Source organism: Channa argus, chromosome 15 (genome assembly GCF_033026475.1).
Source record: "Channa argus isolate prfri chromosome 15, Channa argus male v1.0, whole genome shotgun sequence".
NCBI lineage: Eukaryota > Metazoa > Chordata > Actinopteri > Anabantiformes > Channidae > Channa > Channa argus.
The window spans coordinates 6,161,699-6,172,641 of record NC_090211.1 but is presented as its reverse complement, the minus strand read 5'-3'; the positions used below and the strand labels follow the sequence as shown (position 1 = coordinate 6,172,641).

At 37.3% G+C, this 10,943-nt stretch overlaps 1 protein-coding gene across 1 annotated transcript; it reads left to right on the top strand.

The window, feature by feature from the left end:
* The first annotated feature begins 473 nt into the window (after window positions 1-473).
* Window positions 474-10,676, top strand: cyth4a (cytohesin 4a). Its single transcript, XM_067476907.1, has 13 exons — window positions 474-606; window positions 1,327-1,400; window positions 1,692-1,756; window positions 4,123-4,189; window positions 5,255-5,373; window positions 5,585-5,665; window positions 5,807-5,919; window positions 6,256-6,404; window positions 7,439-7,550; window positions 7,682-7,758; window positions 7,856-7,927; window positions 8,147-8,295; window positions 9,398-10,676. The coding sequence occupies exons 1-13, from the start codon at window positions 567-569 to the stop codon at window positions 9,474-9,476; spliced, it is 1,197 nt and encodes a 398-aa protein (XP_067333008.1). The 5' UTR covers window positions 474-566; the 3' UTR covers window positions 9,477-10,676.
* Window positions 10,677-10,943: the final 267 nt, after the last annotated feature.

Below are 10,943 nucleotides of genomic sequence, written 5' to 3'. Positions count from 1 at the left end.
TGCAAAAGGAGGTCAAACCAACACTGACTTTTGCCTGTAGAAGCCATGTTTTCTTGAAAACGGGGGCTTATTTTAACAATGGGAAAAATATTTTCTGGTTACATCTTAATAAGGAGACCTAAAACAGTAAAGCTAACACGGGCCAAACACCTTTGCTTTTTACTGTACATTTTATCATCACTAGGCCTTTCACTTTATCGTGCAGCGACATCGTTTATTTTTCCTGTGCCAGTTATTTTTTCATTTAACTGTTTTTGTAAGTGTAGCTTTTGAAGAATTAGTATTTGCAAAAATTAATTTAACATTGCGTAATAAGAGTGGATGTTTTTAAGTAATAGGGACTGAATAAGATTTGTGTTACCTAAGACAATGTCCACACACACAGACATACATACGCACACACAGTCTGTAAGTCTACACTTTGATGTACGTCACTGGAAATATAAGGAGAACTGTTGAGTGAACTCAGGAGTCTCTTCAGTGCTCTCAGAATGGCAGCGCCGGCCCTCTTTTCACTCTGACACTGAATTTCCTGTGCAGCCGTTCAGTCGCTGTGCACCAACAACATGGCAGTAAGCAGAAGAGACAGTTTCCTCTGGGGGAAAGGTAGGTTTTTATTAACTCTTCATAAGTAATTTGTGTTATGCTGAAGAGTTACAGCGAAAAAAACAAACAGCAAGTTTGCTTGTGAGATGATTTGTGGTCAAATCGTTTGCGTTGATTAGTCTTTAGAATGAAATGAAAACACTGCTAATATGTTGGTTATTTTTATTTTCCTATGTCTTCAAGAAAGCAATAGTAGTTGCATTTCATTACTAGCCGCAGTACATTTAAAGTGTATATATGTACAGTCACCTATACTACAAACTTTTACAAACTTTGATAATTTAAAACTGAAATGATGTTAGATTTGATCTAAAATCATTTATGCTTTCGTGTGCTTTTATTTACTTGTGGCATTTAGCATACAGTCTTGTTATTTTATGCTTAAATTATACAGGAACTGTGATACTTAATAGTTTGTTTATCCAGCAATAAGACTTAACAAATGTTCTGTTGCTATAAAAACTAGGAATTGTGCTTAGACAACACGTTGATGGAGCAAGACCCCTCCTCATTCATTAAAAAGAGGAAGAGAGGAAGTTCTATTTTTAGCTTTTAGGTTCTTTCATTGAACCATTCTCTGAACACAAAGTTAAAGCTGTGATGCATGCTGGCATCTGAAAGAGGTTTTCAAGTCCATAGTCCTGTCTGCTGATTGTTTCATTAGACATACTGCCACCATTCTGAACTGTCCTATTGCTGATGCCTCTCGTTGCCCCACAGCTCCTCCTAAACTCTACACAGCAGAGACGAGGTCGGGCGAAACTATCAACACTGAGCTGCTGGATGATATTCAGGTACTGATGAATAAAGCTCTCCAAGGTCTTAGGTCGAAATCCATCATTATTCCTCTCTGTGCACCCACTCCTGGCAACCTCAGAGCTTTTCACAGAGCACAAAAAGGGTGTTTCATTCACTCGACGTTTAATTGATATGTAAAGGATTCGAAGGTTATTTTATAACTGTGGAGGGACAAAATGGCCATGAGTCATGCAGCATTGAGTCTGTGATGCGGTGCGTACGTGTGATGTAATAAACCTTGATCCCGAGCTAACTTCACACCTCGCTTTCTCAACCCGCTCTTCCAGAAGCTGAGACTGGAGAGAAATTACATCGTTCCAAAAATCCACAGCCCTGAACTGAAGGAGCAGAGGTGAGTACGAGCAGTTTTTCTATGAGTCAGCATGGCCCTTTTCCTCTTATTTAAGTGACACTGATGCAGTTTAGTCTCCCACGCTGCACATAAAGTCATGTGATCAGCTGGATTCCAATGGTTATTAGACTGGCTCAAAAAAGTTTCCATTACGTGTTTCAGCTGCAGTTTGAACCTGCTACTCGAACCTTTCAACCTAATGTTTTGAAACATTTTTTACACACTGTAGTGGACATTTTTTCAGCAGCTCCCTCAGCCCTGTCAGATGGATACAAGCACCTCAATTTATTTTGTGCATATCCACTAACTCTCTGTTTATCCTTTATTTTTAACTGTCTTTAGTTAGTAAATTAATAATATAGTAATTTAGTATTTAATTTTAGTATTTTAATATTTGTTTAACTCTTCATCCATTATTATTACCCTTTTCATCAGTTTACTATGCTTTAAGCTTACTATTTCAAATATTTCAACTTCACTTTAGCTAATTGTTGTCAGCTGCTCATACATAACAGTTAACCATCAATTGTAGCAATTTTTTCAACTATTTATATTTTCTCTATAACTTGTACAACGTAGCATTAATAACATTTAGCCTAAACGTATCTATTTCAGCATCAGGGTCAATACAGCATTAATACTTTCCTTTGATGTTGTAATGACTTATCCATTAACTTAAGTTAAGCTTGTTAGCTTGTTTAAATTTCAATCTGTTCATATTAGCTGCACTACTAGAGAATTTAAGCCCCCTGCACACCTGCACACATACCCACACCTTAAACAACAGCTGATCAAAGCTTGGTAACCAGTTGCTGTTTTTAGATCTATTTATAATATTCACTTAAGAAAATCTGAGTTCTATTACTATAAAAAAATTAATATCTCATAAGACTGCAAAAAAAAAAAAGCTTTTTCTGCAATAGTTAAAAAACATGCAGATGCAATGGATACAAATTAAGCTAACTCATCATGACGCACATGGATCATGTGACTTACAGTATGTTGGACAGACAAAAAATAGAAGCAGAAGATAATAGATCAGCAATGACAAGCGTTAACAATTATTTATTTAAACATATACAGATATGTCACATTTTCACTTCTTTGCAAATGTTTATGCTTTCTTGTCTCTTTACCAGCAACAATTTAAAGATATCTTTGGTCATTAAATCATATTGTTCACAATCACCACTGAAACCAACACTGAATCATCTCTACTCATGTTTGGTTGCTTTTAAGCCTGCAGCCTGGTTTAGCTTGTTCATCTGTGCCACAGCCCTCCACTCAAAACCTATTTGGGTTTTGGGTACAAACCTGAGCTAGGGTCTGTGTTGTGGTTTCAGATGGTACAATTACTTTAAAAAAGGATTGAAGTCATACTTTAATGGCGGGTAACTGCAAATAAAGTTCCACCAGATCTATTTTAACAAGCCAACTGCCAGCCTACTATTTTCATGGTTGTAGTGGATAGAAATGATCATTAGTTGATAATTTGCTCTAAATGTGGTAAACACTTACCCTACATTTGGATAGAAACCCACTTACAGATAAAGCACGTGGAGGTTTATGGAGGAGAAAATGTAGGTCTGCTGCCATGTCGTGCAGCTCTGAGTGTAACAATGCACCATTATTGAGCACAGTGAGAGATAAAAAAATATATAAAGAAAATTGCTGTGTGACATTTTAGGAAAGTGTACATGCAGCTGCCTAACTACATATTAGGACTGCCTGCTGCTTTTGTTGCTGATTTGTAAATGTGATAATATTATGTGTGCAATAAATTCACACTGTGATGTAGAAACTGCAGTTTGTGTCAACTGTATTTACTGACACGACAACCAGCTTCCCGTTAACGCTGCACAAACCTTAAAAGCCTCAACACCCACTACTTGATGAAAAAATAAGCAGCTAATGAGAGAAAATGTTCTGATGAATTCATTTTAGTCATTTTTTAATGAATGAGAAATAAAAACCTTTGGCCATCATTGTCAAGTGAAAATAAGTTCTGCTTTACACTTATATAGCATTGATTAAATTTTTTATCATCAGTAAAGATTATGAATTTGATGCTTCATTATTTCATGTCATGTATGCATGTATAGCTAGCAGATTCCAAAATGTAATACTGTGTAAATCTTGAGTGTAGGGCATGTAATATTACAAAAACCTAGTATAATCCTTAAGTATAATCCTAGTAAAAGAGTAGCAAGTAAAACAGTTTAGCAAAGTTTTGCTTACAAACATTGAAACAAGGTTTGCAAATTTTGATCTCTATTTGTTACCTGATTTTCTGTTAAAAATGTATAGAAATATGAATTTATTTGTTTATTATTAAGACTGTAGTATGTTTTTGTCCTTTTTTGCAGTAAAAATGTTGTGCGAAACAGGAAATTCTTGCGAGGGAAAAAGAAATTCAACATGGACTACAAACTGGTGAGTTTGTCACATATTTTTGTATATAAACTCAAAAAGGCAAAAACAATGTTCATAGAATTATTTAATTTCTTGCGCTGATGGGTTTTTAAATAAACACTTTTTTGTCACTTGAAATTTTGGCTAAATTTGTTTAGAAATCATGTGCTGCTGCAATTGACCAAAACACTTGAGTATAGTCCTCCGTACTAAACACAGAGTGTGCAGCGCCATCTTTGGTCCTGACACACATTAATACATTTAGTAGTATGGAAACACTGTGGATCTGATCCATCTGAGTCACATTAAAAGGTACAGTACGTGAAATTAAACTTTCACTCACTTCAGCTACTCTGAAATGAAGGTCAGAAGAAAGATGACATGATAATCTCTTGAGCGGATGTGGATTCAAGCACTGTGTACGTGTGTGTAGAAATGCTAAAGTGCAAATGGGGCTTAGGCACAGACGCAGAGGATGAGCAATAGCGAGAAAAACCATATCCTGTTCCCTGAAGTGGGGCAGAAGCGCCACTTCACCACAAGCGACCTCCATCTTTTCAGTCTTTCTTCCTCGGCTAAAACACAGTCCCTCGGCCTGTGACCGGTCTGTTCTCAGCCCTGAGGATGTGGACGAGTGGGTGGATGAGAAGACTTCTTAGGGTCAAGGGCATCTTAAAGAGGAATTGATTTGAAAAACCATTTAGCATGAGTGTGCAGTCAGGGTCACATTTTGAAGATTCTGCTCTGAGCACCATTGAGAGATGACAGCACGCAATATTCAACATTTCTTGTCTCGATAGTGACTCAGAAAGAGAAGAGGGAAACTTTCTGTATGTTTGATGTCACTGATTAAGGAGGATTAGAAGCGCAGATAAGAATTCAAACACAACTTGTGGGCAACATGTTACACAAACGCTTGCTTATTTGCTGCTCTCCAAACATGTATAACCTCTAACTTGTTTTGTATTTCAAGCCTAACATCCATCATGCTTCATCAGTCTGAACCAGTGTCTAAACATAAACTTTTCTGATTTGCATGCTCATAACATTCATACAAGTCTAACTTCCAATGCTCCCTTGCTGCAGGGAGTCAAATATTTGGTTGAAAATAAGCTGCTTGAATGGCGAGCAGCATCTGTGGCTGAGTTTCTGTATAAAGAGGAAGGACTGAACAAGACGGGCATCGGCAACTTCTTGGGAGAAAGGTACAGTATAGTACTCACATAGCTGATATGGCGTAGCAGGGACACTTTCAGCCTCATTAGATAAGACCAACGCCACTCTTATGTGTGCGAGTACTCCCCCTCCCCCCACTGATGGTGTTATAAACACAATAGTTGAAATAGATCTTTATAGAATGTTTTTTTTTTCATTTAGCTTTTATCATCATCTCTTGTTTTCTTGCTTTTCGCAAAGGGAGGAAATGCAACTGGAGGTACTAAAAGCGTTTGTGGCCTTACATGAATTCTCAGACTTGAATCTGGTGCAGGCGCTAAGGTTTGTGTCAACAAATAACTTTTACATACAAGCAATTGTGGAAGTGAACACAAAATGTTGCAGCAGTTTTACTTCAGCCTTTGTTTTTTTGATAATGTAGACATTCTCACTTTTGTGTCTTACATGTCTGCTGTCTTGCAGGCAATTTCTGTGGAGCTTTCGTCTCCCGGGAGAAGCTCAGAAGATTGACAGGATGATGGAGGCATTTGCAACTCGCTACTGTGACTGTAACCCAGGGGTCTTCCAGTCCACAGGTACATTTATGTACTTGGGTTCTATTAAATTTAATTATTGTTTCTTTCATTTATTTTTAAGCTGTTAAAATGAAATGGAATTTAAGAAAAATATTCTACAAGAAAATGTACCCTATAAAAAAGAATTATACTTATGCCACTTATACTTTCTGTTCTCACTGCAACATACTTCCCTCACTAAACAGAGTTGACAGTTCAATTTAACTCATTTTACTCAGGCAACATTCACAGGAACCTATTATTTTTAATAGGTGCAATTTATGCAGCTGAAGTATGATAATAATGCACAGCTGAGGAAAACTCACTGTGGTTTTTGTGCATTGTGTGTGTGCACAGACACCTGCTACATCCTGTCTTTTGCCATCATCATGCTCAACACAAGTCTCCACAACCCAAATGTGAAAGACAAACCCAGTCTGCAGCGATTTGTATCTATGAACAGAGGAATCAACAACGGAGAAGATCTCCCAACCGAGCTGCTTACGGTCAGCTGCTACTGCCAAAACTAGTCTCTTATTCATTTCTTATTCATTATATACTCAAGAGCTCATGCTGAATATTTTCTACATTACACTTATCATACAAATATCTATACCCAGCCTTTGCCTTATAATTTACTGATCCCTGTGAGGACATTAAGGGAATTCAGGGATTTATTATCTTGTCAATTGTCTCAGACGTGAACAGGAGGCTCTGCTGCTGGCTCTGTATATATGCCCTACTCTTCCTGCTGAGCCATGGCTGCCCCCTTTTTAGCCCACCATGAAATGAGCATGTACTTAAATATATTATGAAAAATAAGAGTCTACATCCAATCTAGCAGCTCAAGCTTTCAGTGAACGACTAACGTCTGGAGGCTTGCAAATCATTTCACTGTGCTGTTGTTTAATGAGGCAATAGTCATTAGTGAAATTTTGGCCTGATGATGGTGCTATTGTCTACACAGTTACAGTGCATCCTCTGGGGGGGTGTCATAAAATTTCATTGGTAATCTGTCCAATATTTAAGATGTTTCAGTCTGGACTTCCCTGGAGCCACATTGCTAATAGGGTTAAAAGTATTAAAAATCTTCGAAATTTCAGTAGAGAATCTTTAAAGCTGTCTGATAGCATGAAAATCCCCAAATTTGAAGAAATTTAATTAAATGTACTGTTTTTAAGCTTTGTCCATCCTTATTCTCCAGTATGACAGGCCATAATATTAAAAAAGTGGTTAAGTTTCCCACATTTTGTAGATGTTGTAAAGGCATAAAAATCCATAGTTGTAAGAGGGAGTTTTTGTATTTAATCTGTAGTTATAATTTCTTTATGCCCAAAGCTCAAGCGCTAAATGTTCATCTTTTACGCTTTACTGCCAAAATAACATATTTACAGTCTGCTAACATTTGACAAAATTATTCAACACAGGGCTTTGTCATTGTGTCAGTTTTTCTGCTGTTACCATCTCGATCCATTTTATGAAAACCTTAGTTTGAAAATGTGATGTTGAAAATTATTTTCTCTTCTGATATGTCTTTCAGAAACTGTATACGAGCATCCGCAGTGAACCATTCAAAATCCCAGAGGATGATGGGAACGACCTCACTCTAACGTTTTTCAATCCGGACAGAGAGGGCTGGCTCCTTAAAATGGGTGAGATGATAATATTTATAACACACAAAAAAATACAGATTATTCCAGGACTCTTAGATTGTATCTCTGCCTATTTTTCATAGTTTGTGTTTTTGTTTGTTTGTTTGTTTGTTTGTTGGTTTGCGTTGAAGGCGGCCGCGTCAAAACATGGAAGCGGAGGTGGTTTATTTTGACAGACAGCTGCTTGTACTATTTTGAATACACAACAGTAAGTATGCTGCTAAAAAGACTTTAGGCTACAAGATAATTGTTTGGGTGCTTTAAAGCTTAAAACTGCCTTTTATCTCCATCTTTATCTCCTCTAGGACAAAGATCCAATTGGAATTATTCCTCTGGAGAACCTGTGTGTGAGGAAGCTCCAAGAGACAAGCAAACCGGTATTTTACAGTACCATTTAGTTTCAGTATCTGAGTGTATGAAGGAGTGATGAGCTTCTTTACACATGCAGAATGTAATGAATCATACAGCAGCTGCTAAATGACTTTCTAACACAAGCATTCAAAACAGTGAATCACAAGGCTATCAGAAGACTATTAAAAGCAAAGCATATGCACAGACTGATGGTGCTACGTGTGTGTGTGTGTGTGTTTGAACAGAATTGTCTGGAGTTATACAACCCCAAAGGACAAAAAATCAAGGCCTGTAAGACTGAGAACAAAGGCAGAGTGGTGCAGGGCAAACACCAGTCCTATAGGCTCAGCGCAGCCAGTGCAGAAGAACGGGACGACTGGATAGATGCCATCAGGTGAGAACACTTGCTGGACACGTGTCTCAGTGAGACAGTGTTTGTCGAGTTTGGAAAGATTATCACAAAGAGTTTAAACAAGCAGCTAAGATGCTGAACGTTTTTCATCAGGAAACGAAGCACAGCGCATATGTGTTGAACAGTTTCTTGGCTGAGACCAGTACTTTCCTGAAGTCTCAGCTGGTTCCTGGCAACTGCTAATGGCCAAAAAGTAGTCCTATAATAACAAAAATGTCTTTTTTACACTTCAGATATTGTTTAGGTTAAAAGTGAGTTTTAAGTAGGTGGATTATGTTTCCTCCAGAGAGAGCCAAGCTCACCGTTTCCCCTTGTTCCCCCTTGTCTTTATGCTACTCTGAGCTGCCTGCTGCCTGTAGCTTCGTTTACAGTATTATCTATTTGTTATTGTTTATTTCTCTGATTGTGTGTTAAAGTAGGTTTTCTGTTGGGCTGTTTCCAAAAAACTCCAAAAACTGAATTTCTTTTGGTTGTGTGTAATATTACTGTGTAAGCCAGTAGGGGTTCACCATCTTAGTTTATCACATGAACCTGCTTACAACTGCTATTTTTGAAGATTCTGGATGAAATTTCAATGGGCCACCAAAGTTATTACAATTCACCCTGAGAGGAAAATGAATGTTTGAACTATGATTGCTTGGATAAAGATTAAAATGCCAAATATTTTCAGGGTCAAGTTTTTTTTTTACTATTTTCTGACATTTCACACATCCCAACAAAGCAAACATGAAAAGGGTCAACAGAGAGGCCTTGTGCTGACTGTGTCGTGCTTCCAATAGCTTCAGAAAACCTCAAGGTGCCCTTGTTCTGTAGATGAACAATAAATGACCAAAAAATGAGAGAGAGAGAAAAAAAAAGATAAGTCTTAAAACACTCTCACCAGTTTTATCCATACTGGGCTTCTTCAGGACAGAAGACTTAATGTGGCCAAACGTTTTGTTTTAACAATTATCAGTTGGTGGTCAACAACGAGTGAAAATGACAGGAATTATCCTTAGAGGTCACAAACAGTCAGTCATGAAAAATATATTACTATTAAGTTGTTCAGATTTGTTTTATGTTTATTCTTAATCTTCTTTCCCAGGGCGAGTATGACCAAGGACCCCTTCTATGACTTAGTGACTCTACGTAAGAGGAAGGTCATTGGCAACTCTCTCTCATAGGACTGAAACGCCAGACCGGACTAGATCAGAGGAAACAGCATCTGAGTGTGGACATAGGACATATATATTATCCTGTACATTTTGTGACAATGATCTGACAAACTAAACTGAAACTGAGTCACACTGCATTTCACAGAAATGAACTAATGGGTAATGATACTTGTTGATGTGTAAAATGAAAAAAGGCAACTAATTGTGGCTTTAAGTGTCAAGTCTTTGCCTTACTTCTGCAAACTGCATGCACTCCTGCACTGGTATCCACTGCAGAGGCAATGCTAGAGAGTTGACAGGAATGGGAAAGGCACCTCTTGGTGCTTCACCTACCAGATGGGGACATACAGTGTATATTGTTTAGTCACTGAATGGACCTCTTCTGTGCAGGCCCAGGTGCCATGTGTTTAAAGGGACTTTTAACTGAGCCGTTGCCTCATTATTTCTCCATATCTGCAGGTTAGGTGGAGAAACACACAGCAGGTATTTATTGATTCAAAATTGTGACGTAGGATTGAGTTATTAGACTCCCTGTTCAAAAGTTTCTATCTGCAGATCTCCCACTTTAGTCTGCAAAGCCTGAAGAGTAGAAGCCAAATTTAGCTGAGTGGATCAGTACGACTATGTAGCACTTTGTTAAACATGTTGTGGTTGTTGTGAATTGAGACTTTAATTAAATAAATACACATTTTTAAAAAGGATGAGGGATTTGAGTTGGATTAAACTTGTAGACCAAGAACTTTTCCAGTTTTCATACTTTAATCTTGAAATCACATCAACCCTTTTCGTCTTGGAGAAATGTTTCTGTTGTTAAATATGAAAAATCTGAAATTGCTAAAGTTTTTTAAACTTAAATTATGATTAACTATTACTTGCACACTATATTTTATTTTTTAATAGATTTTCTAATTTACACATTTTCCATTATTGTATATATTTGCATATATAAAGACTTTATGATGATGAGAAACTATTTGTTGTATAATAAACTGTTTAACAGGTAATCTGTTTGTGTGGCTGTTTCTCCAGCAGATGGCACAAAATTATCACCACATGTGGCTGCTATCACCAGAGTCTCATGTTCATCTGTGAATTTTTGCTTCTTGTTTTTCTTTTTATAACATCATTTCTGCAAAGACGGCTACAGGGAAACCATGTGTTATCTTGTTATTTACTCATAATCAGATGCAGATAGTATCTGATGCATAAAGACTTTTCCTGTGCAGTTCCTGTCTTGTGTGTGTGGTGCTTTGATACAGAGATGTGGTTTCCTGGGAGCAGGTACAACACCCCCCCTTTAAAAAAAAAAGCATGCAATGAAAGTAAGTCATTTTCTCAAATACACATACACGTCTCACCTATGAAAAATTAACCCATTCTCCTTCTGCAAACATTTGAGGACAGGAAACTGTTTATTAAAGTATGTGTTACTATGTGTAAATTTCATCTTTACTTTCTTATTTTAGTGTCCCACAG

Bases quoted from the DNA above. Each gene is read 5' to 3' on its own strand.
- cyth4a (XM_067476907.1), top strand. From the start codon at position 567: ATGGCAGTAAGCAGAAGAGACAGTTTCCTCTGGGGGAAAG. The intron at 1,757-4,122 runs GTGAGTACGAGC...CCTTTTTTGCAG, and splicing joins CCTGAACTGAAGGAGCAGAG to TAAAAATGTTGTGCGAAACA. The intron at 4,190-5,254 runs GTGAGTTTGTCA...CCCTTGCTGCAG, and splicing joins TCAACATGGACTACAAACTG to GGAGTCAAATATTTGGTTGA.